At 45.7% G+C, this 26,021-nt stretch overlaps 1 protein-coding gene across 1 annotated transcript in view; it reads right to left on the bottom strand.

Moving 5' to 3' along the window:
* LOC125933155 (VPS10 domain-containing receptor SorCS3-like) overlaps positions 1-26,021 on the bottom strand; it is a 355,261-nt gene that overhangs the window by 104,890 nt on the left and 224,350 nt on the right. The window contains exon 4 of the mRNA XM_049646011.1: positions 19,153-19,252. Within this exon, the coding sequence (XP_049501968.1) occupies positions 19,153-19,252 (100 nt within the window). The remainder of the gene's footprint in view (positions 1-19,152; positions 19,253-26,021) is intronic.

Here is a 26,021-nt window from a genome sequence, read left to right as displayed (position 1 = left end):
CATCCTTCCATTTCAGGCCTTTTCTCACCGTTTGGACTTTAGAAGACCTTGTCCAATTTCAACCTTTAGTCTCTTCGTTCAACTTTGACTCAAATTCTTCTTTCATGTTGCTGCCTCTGACTGCTCTGGGTCCAACTTACCCTTGGGGGCCTTATCTATGATACATAACTCCCCACTGGTCTGAAACACTGACTTGGCTCCTTCTAATCCCAGTGCCCTGGAAACTCTGGGTTTACTGGACAAAGACAAAGAGCATCTTAAAGCTCCTGGTTGTCAGTGTCCTCCTCAACTCCATGTCTTTCCAGGTCTGCCTGCATGGTGAAGTGTCTTTCTGTGTAACTTCATAAGAAGAGCACTGGGCTCAAAGCCAGAAATCTGATTTCAAAAACCACAGTTCCGCCATTAAGTGTCCGTATTACCTTGAATAAATGGCTTCCCTAACTGGGACTCAGTTTCTTTATCAGTTTAATGAAAGGCTTGAACCAGACAACCTTTGAGTTACCAATCAGCCTCATCTCCAAACGGAGAACCAAATTCCTGAGAGAGAGAAGCCAAGAGTGCCCCAGTTAGGCTGAGTATCCATTCAATAAATGGGCAGACCCGACATGGGACTATCCCACAGAAGCCAGTTGTCTCAAAATTAGGACAATGATAATAATAATAAACAGTAGTACTGTTTGGTTTGTCACTGGATAAGCATTTGCAAACATTTCTCAATTAATACTTCTATCAGCCTATGAGGCAGGTACTAGTATTGTCCTGATTATATTAGCAAGGAAACAAAAGCTTGTAATATTTAATAATGTGCCCAAGCCACCAGCTGCTAAGAGGTAGAGCCAGGATCTGAAGAAAATGGCTTCTTACCCAAGTGGAAAGAGACCCTCCAGAACCCAGCCAGCCCCAGCCCTGTGGGGGGGGGGGCTTCCAAATGGGAATGCCAGAGCTTGGTCCTGTTGCTTGCTCTTTTTAGTTACTGAATGCTACGGCATTTTCCACAGGCTGGTTACTACCCCCATCCACCCCAGTCTATTGTTTGTCTTATGTTTAAGAAAACACAGCAACTCTACACTCCTCTGACTTCTCCCCTCAGCAGGGAACATTCTTCTGAACTTCTTAACACAGGACCAAGGCATTGTTGAACTAGAAGGAAACTCATCCCTCTGCATACCTACACTCCTTTTAGATAGCAGAGAGCCTCTGGAAGGTCATGGTGCCCATCCAAGCCAAGAAAGACCAAAATAATCACTGTCTTAAGACCTTATGTTTGAAAGGTGGACAATCTGAGTTTGAAACCTGGCGTGACCACTGCCCAGCTAGAACTTAGTGGCTTTGTCTCAACGTGCTCATTCTCTCTCCCTCTGGACCTCTCTCCTCTGCCCCTCCCCTATCACTTCCTCCCTCTCTGTCTCTGTCCCTCTACTTCCCTCATGCAGTAGTCATTCTCAGCCTCCCCTGTACCCTCCTCACAACACAGAGATAACAACAGTAGTACCTTACATATTCTTGCATGTGAAAAAAATGTCACTTAAAACCATCAGCATGTCACATGCTCAATCAATATTAGCTTTTTTTTTTTTTTTGTCTTTCTAATGCCCAAGCCAGAGCAAGGCATGGTCCTGAGTTCCTGACATCTAGCAGCAGGCTGAGTGTCCATGGGGGTGTCTCCTGGCATCTAGCACACTGTTGTAACTGCAGTCGCTGAGGTGGTGGCCACCAGCTCCTCTCCCAGCTCAGTCCCAAAGGAAAGTCCCATTTAAATACAACATCTGCCCGTGTGGGATCCAGGCCGGAAGTGCCTGCATGTTTCCTGGGCCTGGCGCCACACAGAAGGAGATCCGAAATGGTCGAGAAGGATAATCTGTACACCACCAAGAGGGAGCAATGCACCTGAATGTGCATCTACACAGACGGAGGTGGTCATGGGGGAATGATGCTGGGGCTCTGAAGCCAGACAGACCTGGATACGAACCCCTGCTCCACCAGCTCCATCTGCCTAATGGGGCTTGGGTGATAACTGGTAGAAGCTTGGTTTACACACACTGCCCAGGGCTGGCAAACATCACTTTTAATTTAGACTTCATTAAGTGAGATAGAAGCAATCAATGCATCAGTCAGAAGACACACAAGGCAGGTGGCTGGGGAGAGAAAAATGGAAGGGATGCCAAGGGGGCAATTCTTCGTTTTAGAAGTTGAAAGGACATTGCCTAATGCTAGTTTGAGGGAAATAGATGCCTTTTTGCAGGACAGCAAAGTCAGCTGCGTGGACATGGAGTGCCTGGGAAGCTGGAAGCATCGCTGAGCAGAGGGGGAAAAGCCAAAGAGAAGTTCATTTAACCAAGAGAAGGACAGCATCTACTCTGTGCACTGTGCATGCATATGCTATTTAATGCTTAAAATTGTCTTCTTAATCCAATCGGAAGCCCCATCTACAGATGAGAAAACGAAGGCTCAGAGAAGTGAAATGACACATTAAGGGCACACAGCCAGTAGGGCACAGGCTGTGCCATGAAGCTCTTCCCTCCGTAGTCACACACCTTGCTGGGCACTAGGAGGGAATCAGGAACAGGTGGCAAGTTTCTAAACTGGACGCACCTTCCCTCTGGAAGCCAGGTGAAACTCTTGTGTATTTCTCGTAGCTCCTTCCTCTCTGGTTCATTTCTTTCCTCCATGTGGTCATCATAAGACAGCCTGAGCCATTTCTCAGAGTTAGACTCATGCTGTGAAATGGCAGGGCTGACTGTCTGCATCTGCTCCCGGGGGGCCCTCCACATGGACCTGCCAGCACCAAGCTAGGCCTCCATTTGTCACTGAGGTCAGCATCTCGCTCTGCGCTGCCGGCTCAGACCCCCCGTGTGCAAGGGACAGACACTTACTTGCCGCAAACCTGCCCCTGAGCCATTTGGCAGACCTGAGGATCCCAGGACGCTGGCCCCTCATTACCCGGACACGCTCACCAGCAGAGTGTGTGCTGAGTGCTAACGTCTATCATTCTGACCTTGAGCCCGTGATGGGGGGGATGGGCTGGGGGCGAGCCATGCGTGCCAACAATCCCTCTGCTTGGTTGAGCCCACCAAGGAAGAAAAAAAATAGAGTCATTTCTTTCACTGGTGGTGGTGGTTGTTTTTGTAACAGATATCTCTACCTCAGGGGCAGTGAGATCCATTTGCTATATAACTGTGCATCGGAACATTAGAAAGAACACATCACCCTGCCATCTCAAGCTCTTTGTTAAAATTGCTCTTGCCTGTGACGCTCAAAAACAAAAACCCAGAGGTCTAGGGAGGGCAGGGCAAGGACGGAGGGCTGGTGTACAACGCTTAACACGGGCACCTTATCAATGCATAGGCTATCAGCCTTCCCCTACACCGCTCTCACACTGCCAGTCCCCACTCAAAAGCCTGCTGTGGCTCCCCATGCCCCTGCCCTGAGTCCTACTTCCATCCCTGAGATTCGGGGGAAGAGGTTCTACAATATTTAATCTCACTCTGCCACTCTCCTGAACTGCAACTGCTAAACCCAGTATGTCTGGTAAAACCTCCACACACCCTGCCTCCCCTATCAGATTGTCTTTGTTCTTCCTTTCTTCTCCAAATCGCAAGCTTTCTTCCACAGCCCAATCTTCGCCTCTCCTCTTCACTGATTCTGATTATGCCACAGGGTGACATCTTCCTCCAAGCTTGGTGCTTTATTAAATCCTTCACACCGGGATACATTGTTTTTTAACTGCCTTTAATGTGCCAAATTCCCACGATCTCAGACAGCATAACAGAACCAGCATCTCATATGACCACCCAGAAACATAGGCTTTCCTTTACTCCTTAGTTCATTCCAAACCAGAGTACGCACAGAAAGAGAAGGGTTTTGGTTTCCGGGCTTTTTTTTTTCCCCCTTAACCCTGAAGTTTCCATAATGCTCTTTGTCGAGATCTTCTGTACACACAGATGCACAAGTACACACACACACACATACAAACACATAAAACCCAAATCCAATAAAAATCAAATTAAAAAAAAAATAGGTTAGGCAAACACAAGCCACTAAAAAGTGCAGGAAGTGGCCAATTTTTATTATTCCTTTTAAATGCCTGAACAATCTTACTGCAAATCATATCTTTATTTAAAAAAATGTGATCTACTCAATGCAAACCCCAAAGGGCACTTTGGAGAGAAGCCAGGCTATAGGTTTATATTCTTCCCATTTTCAAATAAAATGCAAAAGAAAAAACTAGTAATCATTCTAATGAGCCTTTAAATAAATTATTGGCTAGAGCACACTGCAGTAATTTATACAGGGAACCAAATACATATATTTGCTGAGAAAGGGACTTTGTGACTAAAGAGTGAATTTCCAAGAATTACTTTAGATTCTTTTTCCTTTAAGTGATTAGTTTGAGTTGAATCACACTTCATATCCGTTCCATCACTGGTCACACTTGCAAAGGCAGGTAGAAATCTGTAAAGCAGGGTCTCTCCCCTCACTGGTCTACCCCCTTCTGATTTCTTAGTTCTCCTTTATTTGGATTCCGTGGCCCCCAACAAAGTTTGACGCTTTCATTCTTGGAAGGTTACTTTCTGGATCACTTTTTGTATATACTAAGAGGAAAAAGGTTTGGACATGGAATCAGTAAATGAAGAAGGTTTGGTCCAAGATCTGTTTTTCCTTTTTTCACTCCTTCCTTTCACACATTTCCCCATAAACACTGCTCTAGCCTCTTGATAACTGTTAACTGATGAGGCAAGAAAAACGAGGTGGTTGTGAATTAACAAGAGTGGGACCATTTCTCTCCATCAGCAGAATAATCCATCTCCCACAGGCTGTCAGCAAGTTTGGTTTTAAGAGACAAGGAAGAAGATTGGCAGGGGAAAGAAGGTGGCAGTGTGCCTCCTGGACAGGGCAGGATGTGAGGCCCTCGAAAACCCAGGGTTCTGGGAGGTGCAGCCTCCCCTCCCCTCAAGGAAACTGAGAGGCAGGCAGCCCAGCAGGGGAGGCTTGGCAGCCCCAATGGTCAGCACAGAGGCACAGCCAAGGAGCCAGTGCACAGGGAGCCCAGATTCCAGTCTGTGATCATAATGCCAGCTCCGCCTCAATAGATACAACCCTCCCTTCGCTTTCTGAAGCTTATTTCCTCCAGTACAGTATTATGTTTCTCATTTTATCCTAATTTTGCTCCCAAAGGAAGGGATAGGTAAATGATCCTTTATGCCCATTTTACAGATGGGATAACAGAGGCTTAGAGAATTTAAATGGTTTTTCCCTATTCCCATAGCTAGTTAAGAGAAAGGGCTAGACCAGAAATCCTAGTTCCTTCCCCAGGGAAGCATCTCGTCCCCAGGGGAGCCAGCCTCTTGTTTCTTGGATACCCGTTTAGCCTGGAGCACAGTACTCAACCATTCTGTCTTCCAACATGCAAATGGCAGTTTGGATTTCAAGCCCTGGGTTTCTCATCCAGCTTCATCTGAAACAGGATCCCAGTGGTAATGTCCTCTGGACTTTGGGCCAAAGAACTGAGAAGCTATGGATGTTTATATGACCCTGCAGCTAACACACACATCAGTGAGACAGGTGGGGAGTACATATCCCCAGCTGTTCCCTGCTTGCATTCACTTGCAGCAGGGGTTTTCTATCACATCTGAGTGCCCCAGCTGTCAACAGCCTGTGCGTCTGTAGACAACACTGGATTAGCAGTCAGTAGACCCTGTCCCAGCCCTGGCTCTGCTGCAAATGATGTCATGACCTGGGGCAAGTCCCCAAGTGGTCCCTTCTGCTAAATGAGAGCTGGCAAAGATGATCTCTGGGGGCCCTTTTAGCTCCAATGTGCAGCGAGTCTAAAATTAAATATGAGTAAAAGTGAGTTAGGTGAGCACATTAGACCACGGCAAGTGACCAGGAGCAACTAGACCTCAGCAGGTCACTGGCCTCTCGGTGCCAAACTTTCATCATTTGTGAATGGAATAATGACAGTACCAACATCACAGGGTTGTTGATGAAGTATAAAATGAGTTAGTTCACATAAAACGTTTAGAATAATTTGGGGCACAGAGTTAACTCTCAAAAAATGCTAGCTGCTTATCACTGTTATTATATTATCATCACCGCTGTCATTAATACCACAGACACTTGTTACCTTTGGAAACAGAAAGGACCATCAGGAGGGACCTGTCTCACTTGCTCTTTAACACATGGCTTATTATACACATTCTGTGAAGGGATAAAGCAGGGCCCACGGCGACGAGATGCCTGGTTGAGGGTGCACCAAGCAGGTGGCCACGAAGGAGGAAGTGGGATGCAGCAGAGCCTGTCCACTGGCTGCTATCATGAGAGTATCCTCACGCATGGGTGCTCCAGAGAGAGAATCTCTAGTTCCCTCCCTTGCAAGAGGAGAGCTGCACACGCCTACACGGGACAGGGACATTCACGTGACGCTGCATCAGCCCATGCTCATGGAAGCCCTCTGTTGTGCCACTGAGGATGCTGCTACTCTGGGTCACAGCAGCAGAGCCACTGAGTTATAGGAAAGCATCCACTTTCTGACCAAGGAACTGTAACTGCAGAAAAGAACTTTCTAGCCTGGATGGAAGGGCTTAGCTGGCCAACATGCATCCCTAAAACCAAGAGCTATGGGGATCGCACCTTCCAAGGTCTACTCAACTGGCTGTGCATTAAGCCCAAGGTCCACAGATCATCACATACCACCATGCAGCCCTCTGAGAGGCACCGTCCAAATGGTGACCATCCAGACAACCCAAGCTGGAAGGAACCTCAGAAAGTATAGGAGCTGATCTTGCCATTATACAGATAGGGAAATGGAGGTTCTGAGTAGGGACTGGCTTACTGAAGAACACAGGTACCCAGGGGCAGAAAGGAAACAGAGGTCGTCTTCTATTCCTACTCTAAAGGTCTTGCCCTTCAAAGACACAAAATACTACATGATTCCTTGAGTCAAAGGGAAGTCTCTGTGAGCCACACTCAGCTGATCTCTCCCACAGGTCATCAAGGCATCACTGGAGGCCCTCAGTAAGAACACCTACTAAGTGCTATCCTTACCCTGTGGCCCCAAAGGCCGCTTTGCAAATACCAGCTTTTCATCTGGAGAATCACTTAGAACTCAGAATATGGCACACGACACCACCTGGATGCAAGGAATTGAAATGGATTTTGGACCATTTCCCAGGCCCCAAACTCCCAACTCCACATCCTAGCCTATCTAAAACACTTCAAAATGCAAAAGTCTCACAGGAAAATATGCAGAAAGAATCAGGAGACAATGGGAAGGATGTCATAGCTGCACTGGGCCCTCATCCTCGCAAGCAAGCAGTGATCTGGAGCTCCTGAGTGCAAGGCCCTTTGTGGAGTGGCTGCTGATGTCCCCACCTGGCCCCTGCTACTCACTGGCACCCCCTCCCTGGCCCTGGTATGCATTTGAGTTTGAGACTCCAACTCTATACACACAGCCATTTTTTCTGTGCATGCTGTCTGCCCAAACTGCACACTATTTTTTTTATTTATTTTGAGAGAGACAGAGACAGTGTGAGCAGAGGAGGGATAGAGAGAAAGAGAGAATCTCAGGCAGGTTCTGCACTGCCAGCACAGAGCCCAACGCGAGGCTCAAACTCACAAAACCATGAGATCGTGACCTGAGCCAAAACAAAGAGTTGGAAGCTTAACTGATTGAGCCACCAAGTGCCCCAGACTGCACACCTCTTTTTCGTTAATTTTTTATTAAGGTTATTTAATTTTGAGAGAGAGGATGAGAGGGGCAGGGAGGAGCAGAGAGTGAGACACAGAATCTGAAGCAGGCTTCAGGCTCTGAGCTGTCAGCACAGAGCCCGATGTGGGGCTTGAACTCAGGAACCACGAGATCATGAGCTGAGCCAAAGTCGGACGCTTACCCAACTGAGCCACCAAGGCGCCCCTGGACTGCACACTTCTAAAAGCAGGAAATTCCCCTCCAAAACACTTTGCTCAGAGCTAGACATTTAGCAGATTGCTGAACAGCCTGAAATTATCTTTCTACATTCTCCTTTTTATGATTCTGACTGCTTTGCTTTAGTGTAAGAGATTTTAATATCTGTGAATGGAAAGTGTTCTGCCCCAAAGCCAACTCTCCCTGATCCTCCAACAATCTCAGGAGACATGGTCAGGGAAAGCAGGAGGCCAATAGTTTAAAATTCTGTGTTTTGCTTTCCTTAGAGGTTTTCCCACGTGTCAGAGAGCTCAGGGTTATGCTGCTGTATTAAGAGAATGATATGGGAATAACCAACATCCAACCACGTTCACAATGCCTCTTTAGTAGCCTGACAGAAACGGCTTGCTTGTCAGAGAAATCTGACTGGTAATTCCCACTATATTTCTGCAGGGTAGCCTGGAAGCAATTATCCTTCTCCATGGTAAATCAATTAAGAAAGAACGGTCTAACACTCCCCTCTTCTTCTAAGAAACTGCTAATTCTCTCACAATAATGGACAGAAAACCCCCAGAAGCAGAGTGAGTCCTATGAGGGTGCTGACTGTACTCTCCTGGTCTTCATATCTGTGCAAGGGCAGTCAACTTCCAGGTCAGAGTAGACAGTGTGGCCCATGTGGTCAGAGGTGAACGGGGATCCACATTTTTTTTACAAAAAACAAGGGGCTCACCTGCCTGAGCTTCAGTTTTCTTACTTGCCAAATTGGAATACAAGTGCCAGGGTCTAGGGATTAAGAGCAAAACTTAGGATAGGGTGTAGAAGTGAACTCAGCCCAGGGCTTGGAACTTACAAGGAGCTCGTAAGAAGTAATTATCCTGTTCTGATAGCAGACCTTACAGCCTCCCCACACCCCACACATCTACAGAGGCATACCCACCTCTACCCTGCAGTGATTTAGTCACATTCCCTGGCAGTCAGACCTTCCTATGCTCTCTGCCATTTCCAAAACACTGTTTCCAAATCTGCAGGTGGCAGTCACTTTTGAGCCAGAGCAATTAGACCATAGCAGGCCTACATTTCCCTATCCACTTAAAGGTTTGTTCTCTAATAGGCACCCGTAGGAGCCAAACCCCTCTCTTGTGGAGGCACAAAGCCTTCAGCATGTTTGTGTTGTACAAAACACATGTCTGTTAAATGCAAGCTTGACCTTGGCACATGCCATTCTGCATGGACCAGAGGACAAGAATGAGCTGACAGTAATGAGTTCTAGAAACCCAGGGACACTTGTCTCCTGCGAGTAGCAGAAGCTATGAGAGGGAACTCAGATGCCACCAGAGCCCCTCCTCTGGGAGGCAAACCTCACATGTGCCTGTTTCTAGAACTAACACACTGCCAGGCTCAGACATCATGCAGGCAATGAGCTATTTGGCCAATGGCTGGAGAAAGGCAAACAGGGAGGAATATGGAATTCACATCAAAAACAGTCAGGACAGGTCAAGGTCATTAAAATAATGCTGATGCCACCATGTCATATGACAGCCTGGAACAACGTCAACTGGAGTAGCTCCCAGCGTTTCATACCAATACTCCCATGTAGGAAAGACTAGTAAATATGGCTAGTGTAAATCTCAACTTCCTTAGGGAGTCCACCATTGCTAGATGTATCCTGATGAATCTGTCATTCCTTGTCCTTATCAATGGGAAAGTCGTTGCAGACCCACCAATTACAAGTAACACAGCCTTGGCGTAATTGACATAGAGCTATTTCCTTATCTCACCTGCCTCCTAAAGTGGCTGGGAGGACTGGAGGTTATACAGATGAAGTTATTAAAATGCAACTTAGCTCAGTAGGTATTCAATTAAGGCTAAGATGATTACTGGTAGAAGGAGACTGTACACATATTAACACTTCTACTTTCAATCTAACGGCTTATTGGCTATCTGCAGTTGGAGATTTTATGTCATCACCAAAAGCGTTAGAAAATCAACAGCTATATAAATACAAGCACAATTTACTGTTTTGCCAGGGGCCACAGATCTCTGATGTTCTCACAGCCTCCAAGGAAAGCAAGCCATCTGTTAAATAAATAACTCACTAAGTAAAGAGCAAGTGTTTCCACAAGATTAACCGAAAATCTGCTGGATTTTTCATTGGCTGTCAGTGAACATGGGCAGCTAGATAATTCAGGCACTGGAGAATCAGAAGATCTTGCATAATGTGAGCTGAGATGAGAATCCAGAGACCACAAGTTTAAACTTTAAGACATATTTAAGAAGGAAGCAAAACCAAAAATTGAATTACAAGGTCATAATGATTCAGAGCACTAGAGCAATAAAGAAACAAATCAGAGAATTTTCATCTAACTGAGTATTTATGTCTAATTGTCATTTTGCCTAAGTGGCTGCTTAACAGTAGTTCTGGTAAACTGAATATTCTGGTTAAAAGAAAGCCACCATGTAAGTATTTGAATTGTCGGCATCTAGAGGCTCAGAAGACAATCAAAAACACAATAAAATGAAGCAAAATCTAATTTCATCTTCCCTTGGATGATTCAGAAAGCACTTCAGGATCACATAGTCTCCTTATGAATTAATTCCTACTGCCATTTAAAAAAAAAAAGTAAATAAATCCATGGCAATAGCCGGTCATTTGTTTTTCCCCAATCTGTGTGAAGAAAATATCTATGCTTTTAACTTTCTGGGCAACAGTACCTCTTAAGTGGGAATTAATTGTGTTTTAATGGCGTTTCTCAGAGAAGACATACAAAATAGGTCCAACTTTTGTTAAGTGGGAATGAATTTCCATGAGAAACTGCTCCAGAGAGCCTATGGGGTAGACGGCACCTCTAGGATGAAGAAGTGGAGACAGCATCTCTACTCCAGTAGTCTCTCAATCCTAGCTCTCTGTTCTTTCTGACCCCAGCATTTGCTTTCACCAACTTTGTTCCCTGCAGGTCTAAGCACATCTAGGCTGTAGCAGGGAGAGATAAAGAAGTCAGAGGTCAAGAAAAACAGCAAAAGACCAAAGAAGACATTAATAGAAACCCAACAGGAAACAGACTTGACAGATGACCACCAAAATGGATGCAAACAGGTGTGACCCTCCACATCCCACTTGGGAGAATCCTCATGAGAGGGCTGACCTATCATCTACGTGAAAATATGATTAATTCTGTTGTGGTCATAGGTCAGAGATCAGTGCTGAAGGGCATCTGCTACATGACAAATGACAAACCAGTTCCTGTTTCTCCCAGAGCGCACACACCCTGAGATGTGATTCCATCTGACCCCATGTCACTTGTGGGAAGCTTTATACTGCAAGTCATGAGACCAACTGGCAACGGAGCCACCAACCAGCTGAGTGACCTGGGTGGACATTTATCGTCTGTGGGCTCCAGCTTCCTTCTTAATGAAGGGAGAAGGGCAGAGACAGAATTGAGACACATCACTTCTGAATTGATTGGGTCCAGTTTTATCATGTGTCCATCATGGACAGGGCACCAGCTTTAATCAAAGTCACGAAGCAACTGCCCCAAGCTTCCAAGACAAGACTAGACTGTAAATTTTAAAATACTAGGCTGTGACTGCATAGAAAGAAAAGGTGCAAAGTGTGGTCTGGAGAAAAGAAATCCGGACTGAGAATCATGAGTCCTGGCCTCTAACTTGGCTCCTTTTTTCACCCAGTTATGTGGGCTTTTTGGCTTCTGTCTTCCTGTAAACGTCATCTGTAAAATGATTACAGATAAGCGATTCTTAACTGAGACTCCACGGACATCTTTGGTCCAGGGGTGAGATTCCAGCTGTTCATAAACTGCTAAAACTGTTTTCCAGTTTTATGTCAGGGGCAGGTTTTAAGAGAAGAGATCTAGAGTTTTGATCACTTTCACAGAAGCACTGAAGTTCAACAACTATTAATAACTCTTTGTATAAATAAAATCTATGATCCCTTCAGCTCTAACGTTCAAGAAGTCACATGACAATACTGAAAACTGTGTGAAAGACAGACTTTGGGGAAAAGGAAAGACAAACGGCTCCACTAAAGCCAGCAACGGGTATCTAAACAGCCCTCCTGATGATCATCTGAGTCCTGGCACTTGACTGGTGGGCACAGTCTCAGGTCTGGGGCTCCCTAGCTAGATCGTTGGGTATCCATCACCAACACTGAACCAGGTGTCACCCATTCTGCTTCCTCCCTTTGCTGGGGCTGTGGAGGCAAAAGTGAGGAGAAGAGGGGGCTATGAGTTCTCGTGCTAAGGGTTTGAGTCAAAGCTGTTCTGCTTTGAGTAGCATAAACAATCATCACCCCCCGCTTGGTCTCCACCAGGTTGGAATCAGAGATCAGGGACATCTGCACAATGGGTTCAAGCTCACCCCTGCACTTATTCTCACTAAAGAAAAGGCTAGAAAACCACTGGGGGAATGCAAATCAGATCACAAGAGATCTTGGCAGTGCCATTTTTGTTGGGAAAATGAATAAAGTTTTACACCATTAGATGGCCAATGGGACTAAGACAAGCTCTGTTCTCTAGCTTGGAGACCCCTCTTCCAGGTTCCTCTTGCCCTGTTTGCTGCGCAGGCAAAAACCCCCACAGATAGAGAAGCTGACAACTATAAATTACCCTTCCTGCTTGCATTCGGCACTCAGATCTTTGGAGAAACGGTCCACTGGTATTAAAAAATCTCTGATCTACCAAGATCTCTGAGCACCTCTTGGTTTTTCCGCCAGCGTTCCAGCCTGGTTCTGTAACATATTTGGTTCCCTGACCAGGAAACCCAACTGTGCTGACCCATTGTTGCCACCGGTTTGGGAGAACAGCGAGGCGGTGACGGCACAAGGAATCGCAAGGGAGAAGACACGCCCTGCTTGACTTTCGGCAGTGTCCCGCTCAGTTGCCTCAGGCTGGCTCTGCTCTGCCATTCCGACTCAAGGAGACTTGGCAGGTGAGGATCTGGACCCGACATCAGAACTGGTAAGACTGGGGCTCAATCTAGTGAGGCCCACTCACAAGAGTGGAAGGGGGACCTGATCAGTCCCCAGACACTTCAGTAGTCTCACAGGTAGAAATTCCGTGGGAGGGAATGTAATAACCTCTGGTGTGTATGTGAGTGTGAATGTGCAACTCGGTCTAGCTTGCCTGCCAAGTTCGATTCTGTGGCTCCGTGGGTGGGCACCCTTAAGGTCCCCAAAGCCCACAGAGTCTGAATGGGTCCGTCTGCGATTCTGTGGTGAATGGCACAAAGTCTATGGTGGCATCAGAATAGTTTCTAATCATAAGTCACAAAGCTGAGACCGTTACGGCTAAGCGTCACCTAGGTTCCTTCGGGACACAGCCAGACAGGCATCTGACTGATCTCCTCATTAAAGGAAGCACCCCTATCCCTCTGTCTTTGTGACTCTGTCTCACAGGAACATTATGGGGTCAGGACAGAGCAAAGAAGGAGTTTTTGGAAGACTATGAAATTAAGATAACCCCTGGCATGTTAAGGACCCTATGTGAGTTAGAATGGCCCACTTTTGGTGTAGGAGGGCCCTGTGAAGGAACCTTGGATGTCCCAACGGTCTGCTGCATCTAGCATGTTGTCTCCAGGGACCCAGGTCACCCTGATCAATTTCCATATATCGACTGGTTGAAATTGCCCAAAATCCTCTGCCTTGGGTGCGATTCATCCATAGCAAGCGGAGTCAGGCAAAGGTTTTAGCCACTTTATCCGGAGACTCACCCAGAGAGCCAAAGAAGCAACCCACTGCTCCCCTAGTGTTTGCAGGAGACACGAAGGAAGATCTCATCCTTCTGCTACCTTATGACTCACAGGGCTCCCTCCCCCGTCTGTCTCTCCTCCACCACCAGTACCACCCATTTCTCCTCCCCTCAGGGACCCGGAGAACCCTCCTCCACAGGGACCAGTGACCAGATTGCATCCTCAGCCAGGTGCAGGCGCTCTCCAGATGTAGGTCCATATCCACGGGTACCAAGAGTCTGTACTCCTGGGGATCAGAGCAGGGGCTGAGAAGCCCATAAATATGCCCAGCAGCAAGGGGATTCCCCCGGGGATTATTATAAGAGAATATGCGAGGCTTACACCCTGTTTGCTCCAGAGGCACAAAAAGGCCAAAACAAAAGGACGGGGAAGGTCTAGCCACCAAAAGCGGGGAGGCCCAGAACCTCCTTAGCAAGGGGTCAATGAGCCTACTGCAAGGGGAAAGGACATTAAAAGAATAAGTGTCCCAACCAGGGAAAGTCCCAGAAACCCAGCCGGTATCAGGAGGAACCTCAAGGGGACCTTATTGGTCTGGCCGAAATAGAATCAGACTAAAAGGGACACTGACTCCCTCTCCCTGTTCCTCTGCCTAATAGATGTGAGGGATTCTCCCTCATTTCCCAGGTTAACAGCTATAATTGGAGCCAACTGTGGTTAGTCTACCTGGGGATGGAGACTTGAAGGAATATTCCCAAGCAGTTGCTGCTTCTGCCTTCCCCTCCCCCTCATGTTTCTGCACCAACTTGGGTGTGGTCCTAGACCACCCTCAGTGCCTCTGGCACCATTGGTTCCTCCTCCCACCCTCTAGGTCAAGGAGCAAAGTGCACCCTCTAGGACCACCCATTTCAGATACCTCCACTGGCGCCCCAGGTGAAAATTGACAATGGGGAAAAATTGATGGACTTTTAAGTGGATGCAGGTGAAACATATTCAGTGTTGAAACTAATTTAAGTTTGTTGGCCCTGTCTTTAAAGTTATCAGCAAAGGTCAAATAAGCTCATGTTATCTCTGTTGCAATTTATTAATGATAGTTAATTTTGTCTGTCTCAAAGTTTTCATGGGTAATTGTTGAGATAACTTTCAAGGTCCTTAGTAACCTGAAACTTTCCAAATAGGATGGAAATGCTAAAGCTTTGATTACTGAACATAGGTTTGTTTTTTTAACTTCATATTGCTGAGAAATTAAGGCTATTTGGACCTATTGGAAAACATGCTTTGTACTTAATTGGTTCATGAATTTACCATCTAAAAAAATTCTCATTGTAAACACCTCTCAGTTGGTTACTAAGTCCTCAATTGGAGACTAAAGTTTCCTAAGAGTTAAAATTCTGCTAAGTGTACTTAAGACTGATGGAAATAAGGAAAGCAACCCTGTATGTAGGAAAGTAGGAGGTATGTAAGAAAGATATAAGGAATGGAAATACATTTTTGTTGAGGGTAGAGGAAAGTAATTTTGTCCTAAATGAGACTGGTTATTTGGAGAGAAATAGCTGTAGGACAAAGTCTGAAGGCAAAGGAAAGTTGTAGAAGGTTGAGATAAATGGAATTTTAAAAGTACACTGGTATAAGGTTAAAATTCTGCTTTTCTCTTTCCTCAAATGGCAAAGTTTTCTTGGACTGTTGATCTGCTCTTGGTAAGACAATGCAAACAAAGGTTTATTTTCCAGGAAAACCAAAGTTTTATGTGTCATCTTTATCAGGTCTTTGATTACTTAGTTAAAACTTTTCAATGTTAAAGGAGCTAGGTTTCGGTAACAACTATATAATGCCACACACTCACCTTTAGAATCTTTTACTGCCACCTTGGTTAAATAAAGTTTTAAGGTTTGTAATGATCTGTAATCCTATTTAGAATGGACTTATAACTTCCTAAGGTTTTAACAAACTTCCCGGGATTTAAATGGCAAATGAAGTCTTTTGACCAATTACGCCCTTTTATTTGGGATACTAAGTTACTTGGAAAGGCACTGTCGTACGATGGTAAACCTTAGGTTGTACTGCACAGGTAATGCTGTAACTGCCCAAATATATATGCAATTCCTAAAGTTTTAATGTTTTGGTATAAGGTCATCACTTAATATTCTGATTACTTGAAGTGTTATGTGTCACAGAAATAACCGAATTTCTTTGTCAATTGCATCATAATGAACTCTCATCAGATCTTTAACAATGTCTATTTCTGAGATTTTGTCATTTATAATTGTTCTTATTCTCCCACAAAACGTGTTTCTTCTTCAAGGAGATTTATAAAAAGGACTTTAGGGACAAATACAGGTATTTGACGTCTTTAAGATTAATACTAAAATGGGTAAGAATTTCCAGAACTAAAAAGCTGCATTCAAATTGAACAAGAATTAGGAACATGGGATTAAATGAACTAAGGAAGATTACAGTTTTGTGATTCTTGTTGAAAATATTGCTTGTCCTCTGATGTTTTCTCTTCCAGATTAAGGAAACTTTCTCTTAAGATATCTATGACATACAGAAATGTCATAAAATATTCATTTGTAAACTGAAGCATTTATCTTTTCTCTCTACATAACTCCCCTGAAATTCAAAAACTCTCAGTGAGTATTCTTTCTTTCATGGCAATTACAGTTGTTTGCATAAGTTCAATAAGAATCTGTTCATCTTGTAACAGATCACCATTGGAAATACTGGTTATTTTATCAAGGCTTTGACTGGAATGTCATATTTGAGAGTGACATTCATAGACTCAGATATGACCAGACAGCTTTAAGGAACTAAGGTTGGCTTTATGAAACATGGGGCCATAGAGCCCCTTGGAAATGTTGGCCTGATACCTTGCTTACAGAGTTCCCAGCAGCCTCACCAGGTGATGAAAGAAGGTCACTTCCTGGCAGGTGCAGGAACCTCAGGATATCTTGGGGACCTCATAAAGAGGAATTTTCCCAATTGTACAGGTATCGCAGGCCTGTCTGATGGCAAGTATTTGGCTTGGCTTCTGGCCTGGAGAGGCTACTAAAAGTTCAACCAAGAGATTCCTGATAAAAGGTTCCAGCAAAGCAAACTTTAAAAGATCCTCACGATCAATCGCTATTGGTGAGCTTGCATAAATAATTAGGCCAGGATTGTTAAGACTGGACTTGTTCTACAAATGCATTGGTCTCAATTTGGCTATCTCTAGAAAGGCTGGGGCGGGGGGGGGGGGGCTGGTTTAGAGAGAAAATAAAAAGACTATGTTTCAACAATGCACCGTTAAGGATGTTAAATTCTAGTTCTGACTGTCTTTAAATGTTTGTTGTTTGCCTAAACTAGACAACTTGAGGTAAACTTCAGAAAAATTGTCACAGTATTTCGTGTATAGACAATCTTCTGTGCTTGTTATTCTGTGGGGATAGTACTAAGACCCTATGGGCATATGATTATTTAAACAGCTAGAAAACAGGATGGATCTCTACATATGCAAACCATATCTTCCCTAAACCTGATCTGACAGTTACCAGAAACCAGCCCCTTTTGAAGACTTGGAGGTGGACTTTACAGACACACAACCAAATAGAGGACTCAGTTTCGGGTATCACCCCATGGTGATCACTCCAGAGCTAAGAAGGCCAACTCACAGGAACCCTCAAACTGGCGAAGTGATCCAGATCCAGTCAACCCGCCTAAACTGACCCTCAAAAAGACACTGGCCCCTGAGATCTCCAGCCCTGCTCCAGCCACACCCCGGAAGCTGGCTGGCCTGCGCATGGCAAAAGCCTGAGGAATCAACGTGTGGACTGAGCCCAGGGGTTTGGATGCAACTCGGCCAGCCCTTGCCCCTTACTGGTGTCATAGCCCTAATCTTGCTTCTTGCTGTTGGGCTAATAGGGACTGCAGCAACAAGGTGGATGTGGAACGGATGGCAGACTCCCTGGTAACCTAACAAAGCCAAACAAACTCCCTGGTAGCAGTGTCCCTCCAAAACAGGCGAGCCCTCCACCTCCTCACTTCAGAAAAAGGAGGGACTTGTGTCTTCCTGGGGCGGGGCGGAATGTTGCTATTTTGTAAACCAATCAGGAATCGTCAGGACTAAGGCTAAGGAACTCGAGGAAAGAATTCAATGTAGACAACAGGAAAATATCAGTCAATGGAGAGGATGGGATCTCACAGACTGGGCATCCTGGCTCCCTGCCCTGGAAGGGCCCCTCCTTTCCTTAATTTTACTTGTGACCATCGGCCCCCATATACTAAATACCCTGGTACGTTTTACTGAAAACACTGTTGCTCGCCAAACTGCAGCAGTATCTTAGCCCTCCAAGGGTACCAACCCCTAGAGCTAAAAAGTGATGCCTAATAAAAGATTTTTAAAAAGGCATCAAAGGGGGGAGTGTTGGGAAAATTAATAAAGTTTTACACTATAAGATGGCCAACGGGACTAAAATAAGCTCTCGTCTCTAGCTTGGAGACCCCTCTTCCGGGTTCTTCTTGCCCTGTTTGCTGCACGCGCAAAAACCCCCACAGATACGGAAGCTGACAACTATAAATTACCCCTCCCACTTGTATTCGGGCTCCGATCTTTGGAGAAACGGTCTCCTCTGAGCCCACCGGTGTTAAATAAATATCTGATCCACCAAGATCTCTGAGTGCCACTTGGATTTTCCACCAGCGTTCCAGCCTGGTTCCATAACATTTTCAGCCTTTTAGAAACACTGAAACAGCCTTTTAGAAAGCTGGTATGTTTATAGGGGCTCGGCCTGCCTAAGTTTCTAAAGAGCAGTGCCTTCCTAGTTGCAATAAGATCACCTCTTCCCAGAGCCAACATATTACACAGTATTTATTTTCTAAAACCATCCATTATTCCATGGAATCCAGGACCCTTCCTCCCAATGGGTCTCCATGACCAAGGTCTGGCCTTATATGATCTCCTCCACATCCTGGCTATTGAGTCCATTGGAAAGTCAGAGAGCCAAGGGGCCACCGGAGCCAGGTCTGCTCTCTCCTGCCTCAGCAGCTGTTCTAGATCAAGTTGGTGAATCCAGGAACTGCCTCTCCTTCCCTCGGCAGAAACAGACTCCCCGTTTCCAAGGCGCTGTCTGAAAACAGACCAGCAAGAGGGCAACTGTGGAAGAAGCCAATTCAAGAAACAAGCATATCCATCCTCAAATCACAAAGCTGTTACTCACCGCTGTCTGACTTTAGGCTAGAAAATTCGTATCTTTGAGCTTCAGTTTCTTCATCTGTAAAATGGGGACAATAATAATGTCTAGCGCATAGATTCGCTGTGAGCATAAACGAGATAAGGCATCCCTGGCACAGAGGAACACCTTACTAGTTATATAATTTTACTGTTGTTGTTGAAATTACTAGTATTGAGGCAGTTGTTAGAATTATAAGCAGCGTTTGTGATGTTCTCCTTGGTATATCAAGCGGGCCCTCTCTGATTCCACGGCTGTGGGTTTTCTTCTTCACTCCTGGCCACAGGCAGCCCTACTACAACTCCCCATCCCCGGGGAGCGGTCAGGACCCCTGACCCCTAGTCTTACCTTCCTTTTGTTGGTGGGATTGACGTAGAGATAACTGAGGACAGTCTTCAAACCTACTTTGTCATTCAGCTTTTCATAGGTGGTGCCATAGTCTGTTGATCTGCAGGTAAGAGAGAAACAAAGGGAGAGATGTTTCACCAAATGGGAGATTGTATTCAAGGGAAGCCAGGCTCTCCTTCAGCTTGCACCTTTGTTCCCAAATCACAGGTGTGATTCAGAGATAAAAGGCCCCATTAATTTTAGAAGAGCAATTAGACCACTGCATCTACCTAAACTCAGTCCCCTTTGCTCCCAGCCTTTCTCAGAGACCTCCTTTTCTGCCCTCTGTGAGACTGTGGGTACAGGTTGCTGCTGGGGACTTCCTGCTCCACCTTCAGCCCAGGGACCTTCAGTCCCTCTTGGTGCTGTGCAGGGGCACAAGGAGCTATGTGCAAGGCCAGACAGCCTCCTGAGGTCACTGGAGTCCAGCCAACCTCATGCCCCCTCCACTGAGCCTGAGGCTCGGGACCCTCTGGTGGAAAGAAGCCCATTAGGGTCCAGTGGCCAAATCAGGCCGCAGCAGGCAGAGGGTGTGAGCCTTCACAGAGGAGCAATGGTGTGTCAGGGTGAAAAGTCAATGTTGTTGAACTACTGCCAACAGTTCATTATTCCAATTACCCTGTTTGTCCTTTGGGCCTCATTTCCAGGGTTTTGACCTTATACCAAAGCCACAAGTCAGGTCTCAGAGAACAAAGGCAGGCCAAACCACAGGCTCCTTCCTCTCCACCCCACCTTTCCATAGTGGAGGAAGGAGAAGGGGTGCCAAACAGGGAGGCCCCAAGAGCTAGGCTCGCTATCACGCTTTTTACTTCACTTCCCAACTCCACCCCTCACTTGCCCCCCTCCCTCTTCAAACAACCGGTATCATCAGCTCCCCAACTCGTCTTTCCCTCATTGCCTTCCTTGGCTAGATCACGAAACTTCTCCCACCCAGGCTTTAGAAAATCAGAGGTCAGTTTATTTCCTCTATGGTCACCCAACCTCATGGGTGCCTGCATTCTGTCTCAAATCTCAGATCCCAGCTCTAGCTGGGTGCCTCCCCTAGTAACTGCCATTTCCTGGATTCTTCATCCACCTTCTCACCAGAATCTGCTCCTGTCCTGGCCTACATCTTATTTTTACAAGCCTAGTAGCCAAGGCTTGTACTATTTGACGACCTTTAAGAATTATCCCCACCCCCATCTAATCTAGCAAATTCCGTGTCCCCACACCCAGCTTGGATGCCCACCCTCACCTCTGTTAAGGCTTCACTAGCCCTCTTCCCAGTCACTTTCATCTCTCTGCACAAGAACAAGCTTCCCCACCCATTACATGCCCAAAGCCCACTGTCCATGCCTCCTTTCGGCTCTTTTGATATTGTTATGTTGAATTTCTTTAAGTTCTGTTTCCCCTAGCACCACATAAGCTCCCGGTGGGCAAGGAACCACAGAGAATGCTACGGTGAGATGAAAGAACATGAACTTTGGGCATAGCAAAATCTCTATTTCATTGCTAGATCCAAGGCTCTCTGGTTGCATGACCATGTGCAAGTTACTTAGTCTGCTAGAGCCTCAGGTTTCTCAAATAAAAGAATCAGGGTAATTTAGTCTTACAAGATCTTTGTAAAGATGCAAAAATAGAACAAATGGGAAACCTCCCAAAAGGATGTAGGTATAATGAAATGTTAAAAAAATAAAACAAAAATAAAAAGGACGTTCACTTCTCCTTTCCCCAAAATGTACAGAACCAGGCTTCACACATCATATACCCTCAGCATGCTTACTGAATAAACAAACATCAGCATTTCAAATCCCTCCCTAGGCTACTGGCTCCACATGGTCAGTGGCTATGGTAACTTTTATAACCAGCCCCCACCTCAAAATGACTTATTTTCTGTCTCCTGTCTACCTTTAAGCACAGGGAATCACGCCTAATCTTTCTCCTTGCCTTTATCTCTTAAACCCAGCTCAGTCTCCAAGTCTTAATGATCCTATCTCCTAAATAACTTGGACCCTTGGTCTTTTCATCCTCACCCCGATGCTGTGGCTCATGCATCATTATTTTTGCAATAGTTCCCCAATTGGATGCTCTTCTTCTAGCCTTCTCCCCCGCCCCACCATCCTCCATGCTGTCATCAGGCTATATTTCAACCTCCCAGCTCTGTCCATCTCATCCCTCGTAGTAATTACCCACTGCCTACGCACAATGAGTTTGTAGCTTCCAAGCTTAGTCTTGTCAAATTTGGCTTTAATCTTCCTTACTAGACTCATTTCCAGCCATCTGCTCCCTGTCCCTTTCTCTCCAGCCTCACTAAACTTTCCTGAATGTCTTGCATTTTCACTTCCCTCCATTTCTACACATATCATTCCCTTTGCCTGAACTATTCCTGCTCTATTTCTTCTTCTTGGTGCATTCATCTCCAACCCTCAACACCAATATCACCCTCCTTCCAGCTTCCCCACTGGGAAATTAATCAAGATTTCCTTTGTGTTCTCATATCACCTTGTATATAATTCTATTTTGGCACTTATCCTATGGTTTCAGTCATACTATTTTTATTCTGGGATCTCTTCCTTGACTATAAGTCCCTAAGGGAAAAAGCCATTTCTTATAACAGCCCCAATGCCTTGCACCACTTCTGGTGCAAAGCAAGTGCTGAATGTACTGATTTGTGTATTGCTTTGCTTTGCTTTGTCTTTACTTGCAAGAATGAATGTGTGGTCACAAGTTCTTGACCAACTGCTAACATCTGGGAGCAAGTCAAAACATAGCCTGACCTAGAAAACTTCATAAAGTTGGATGTTGGCACAATTGGAAAGGTCTAGCAGCATCTGGTTCCAGGGAAGGACCTACAGTTCACATGCACTAGCATCAAGGTTAAATGATCAATCACTCCAAGCTCCTTTCCTCTCCACAGCAGGGAGGAGACACCTTAATCTCTAGAGACAGTCAGGTGCATACTTTTATTAACCCAAATAAAATATTTTGTAGGATGAATCACTTCTTGATTCTGTACTCTTGAAGGCCTAAAGATAACATGGTGTGGAGAAAGAACATTGAATCTGGAGTCTGGAAATCTAGACTTTAAAGCATACACAAAGTGTTCCCTGGACAAACCAATTCTCTATGCCTGTTAAAGAAAAAAATTACCCAGACACTTGTTAAAATGGTAAGGCAGACTTCATTCAGGGAAATGGCAATAAGTATAGAGACCACTGTGATGGGGTTCTGCAATAGGAAAGAGAGACTGGGATCAACTCTAAAAACAACAAAAAGCAAGGAATTTACAGCCAAAGAGAAGGGTGGGAGTCAGTGAATGGATCATTACTAGAAGGTAGAGTAATTCTTTTCTAAACTGACCTGAGAGGATTCTTACTGAAGGCATGCCAGGGTAATCAGACATCACCTAGGGCCTGGTAGGGGATGAGGAATTCAATCAAATATTGTCAAATATTGAGGGCGGGGGGGGGGGGGGGATTCTAGCTAAACTGGCTTAGCAGGATTCATGGTGAAACTGGGTAAAAGCTGAACACACCCAAGGACAGGGCCTTGTTAACAAAGCACTCAGAGGGTCCTGACTAGAGTTTGGCAGAGAAGAGGGTCTGTCAAGCCCCATTTTCTCATCATCAAATACAAGAGGTTTTACTCCAATAATCATAAGGCCCCACTTGGACCTTGAATATCTTTATGCCACCAACACAGTGCTTAGCTGTTTTCCAACCAGCAAACTTTCCTCACTCTATACATTGCAAACATCTTACTTTTGTAAAGAGCTGAATTCTCAGGTCCCCCTGCATGACTGACGTCACAACAAACTTCCTTCCAGAATCCAAATGAATCTCATCAAAGGTAGTATGCTTAGCACCACATAGTCCTCTCTTTCTGCCGGCTGCACCACAGATTCACAGGGACTCTGCTCTTCTCCGAGTGGCTGCTTCTCCAAGAGTCGGGACTTTCCAACAAAAGATTCTCCATAGATCAGCTTCCTCTGTGCCTTGGGCATTTTCTGCTCAGGCTGACAGACAGGTGTCTTCACCGAAGACACCTTAAGAAGCCAGGCCGCCTGTGGGACTAAAGGTGCCCCGGACTCTGTCCTTTCCAGTGTGGACACTGCACACCACATTGACCACAGAGCTATGGGGACCCCCTTTGCCTGGGGTGAGGAGCAGCTGGGAGAGAGGCCTCCACCCCATTGCCAGAGACAGCTGCACCTGAGGAACTCACTTTTCCAAGAAAGCAGACCATCCTCCACCTTGTCACTTGAGACACCTGCCAGTGGGGCCACGTGGAGGAAACAGGCTCCTTTCTCCTATTTCAAAGCTAGCTTCCCAAATCTTGACACTGTGCTCCCAACACTGAAATGTCCGGAAACCTGGAAACATCACACCTGCCATTTACCATTCTGGAGATCAGAATGCACAGCTACCCTGGAAGGCGACACGTGAGAGGTATAAAGCCACAGGCTATGGGTTTCTGTGCTTCCACTCAGGTTACTGCAGTCTAGCAAACCGTTCTATGTTCTCTTGTTCTTTCTTCCTGCCTTTTTAATGAATTATTTCCAGCACACGGGAAAACACAATGAGATGCCAATCATATGCCCACTACTAGATTTAACAAGTATCTGTGTTCATAAACAACATATCATCTTTTGGAGTATTTTACTTTTACGTAAGCCTTATACAGGATCTATGTTCTGCAGTTTGCTTACTTTGCCCAACATTCAAGTTTTGAGATTTATCCATGGTGGCACATCTAGCCCTAATTCATCCATTTTTCATTGCTGTAGAGCACTGCAGAGTATGAAGAAACCACTGTCTATCTTTCCAACCACTAATAAATATTTCTGAATTTTTTTCTTTTAAAATTTGTGATAGTAAGCAACGTTTCAGTGAACGTTCTTATACATGGCTTCTCATGCATTTATGAAGAAAGGGAAGAAAATGACATATCCTGATGTGCAGTTACTGCTTCATACTCTATGCATCACTTCTACTTTGCTGGTTATTGACAAATTTTCTCCAAGAAGCCTGTATACACTCCCTTACTCTCCAGTTCCAGCAGCTGAGTCCTTCTTTATTTCCAGGGCCTAAGTCCATAGATCCTGACCAGTCTTGTCCCAGGTATCTCTAATTCTACAGTCCTGAATTCCAGACCATCTGAACTCAGTTAGCATCTGGGGCCCAGGATCCTGGCCACATGGACCCTGATCCTGGTTTTCCAATTTGCACTGCTGTGGGTCACCTGCTCCATGATGCCCAAGCCTGCCCAGGGACCTGCTTATTGTCTAGCTGGGCCTCCCAGCTGCCAAGCACTCACACTACTCCCTAGGTACCCGAAGATGACTGGTAGGCTGGATACCCTCCGTCTTCAACTTCCCAGACACAGACAGTTCTGTGCCAGGACCTGACTCCTAGTGAGCCCCTCAACAACTCAGGAGTTCTTTTCCTATGCTGATAGGCCTTCAGAAGATCTCCATGTGGGCCAGCACATTCCAGGAGAGCATGGCAGCCTGACCTGCCATAACCCTGGGTGTTCACCAGGGATACTCTCTCCATGACAACGTCCAGAGTGCAGTTGAGAATATCATATACTTTTATCCATCCAGCAAGCTCCCACTCCTCTAGTAAGCTTCTGGGGGAGAGGCTGGTGGCAACAAGCATATGGGCTGCTATTTTAAAAGTAAAAGAACATAAAAGAAAAACTTTCAGGCAACACAGCCAAGTCAGCCTCCCGGTAGAGTGGAACTGTAACTCCACGCCCCCGTTCCAATGCCACGTTCCTGCCAGAGGTGAGAGGACTCTGGAAGGCACTCTGCCAGTTCTCGCTGGCCCACCAGATGTTCGGGATCAGGTGAGTGCACTGCTTCCCTCGTCCAGGCAGCCGCCTTCCTCCAGTTTACCACCCAGCTCACTAATCAGCCTCCTGCTCCTTCCCTTTCCAAACTTTGCCCCTGACTTCTGCAAAGCAAAGGAGCTGGGAGACCACAAGTCTTTCCCTCCTGGATTCTCTTATCAGTCTCTCTTCCCCTCCATCGGCTCCATTCTCTGGGAGGTCATCTAAATTCAGCAAACAATCACAGGCTCGATTGTTCTCTTTCCTGTTATCAAGTTTAGTTTGTTCCGTTCATTTCTTAACACATACCTACCTATTACCTATTAGGGCACATACTGTGTGCCAGTCAATGGGCTTCGCTTCTCCTTTTGGACACTTACAAGTAGCCCCAGCTCAGGTTAAAACTTTTTTTTTTTTTTGTAAAAGGGCCAGAGAGTAAATATTTTAGGTTTCCTTGATCTCTGTCCCAACCACTCAACTCTGTACTTTAGCTCCAAAACAGCCAAACACAGCATGTCACCGACTGGGTGTGGCGGTCACAATACAACTGTATTTACAAACGCAGGGAGCCCATAATGAGGAGGCCCCTGCTCCAGATTATCAAACCATCAACTTGTACCATCCCCACCACCAGCCTGACTCACTGTCTCTGCTCTAAGACAACTTTCCAAGATTCCCACCAGGGTCACTGATGCCCTAACTCACCCTCCCAGCCCAGCTGCCACATTGGGTCAAAATGCCTACCTGAGCTGGGCATTCATGGTCCACCCCATCTATGTCCCATCCCCCACTCTCCCAGTGATCTGAAGGCTGGCAACTGCCCAGACTTCCCCCTTCTTTGACTCCCAGCTCTTGCACTGATTACATCGTGGAGACTTTCCTACAACTTCAGCCCACACTCTCCTATTCATTTGTATCAAAGGCACCTTGGAGTTCCCTATTTATTCTCTGAATGTGAAATTTGCTTTTTGGCAATTGCTAAGAGCTCCTTAAAAGAAAAATAACAAATGAAATGCCTT

This window comes from Panthera uncia, chromosome D2 (assembly GCF_023721935.1).
Source record: "Panthera uncia isolate 11264 chromosome D2, Puncia_PCG_1.0, whole genome shotgun sequence".
Lineage (NCBI taxonomy): Eukaryota > Metazoa > Chordata > Mammalia > Carnivora > Felidae > Panthera > Panthera uncia.
The sequence above is the reverse complement of the archived record's forward strand: the minus strand, read 5'-3'. Positions and strand labels throughout refer to the sequence as shown.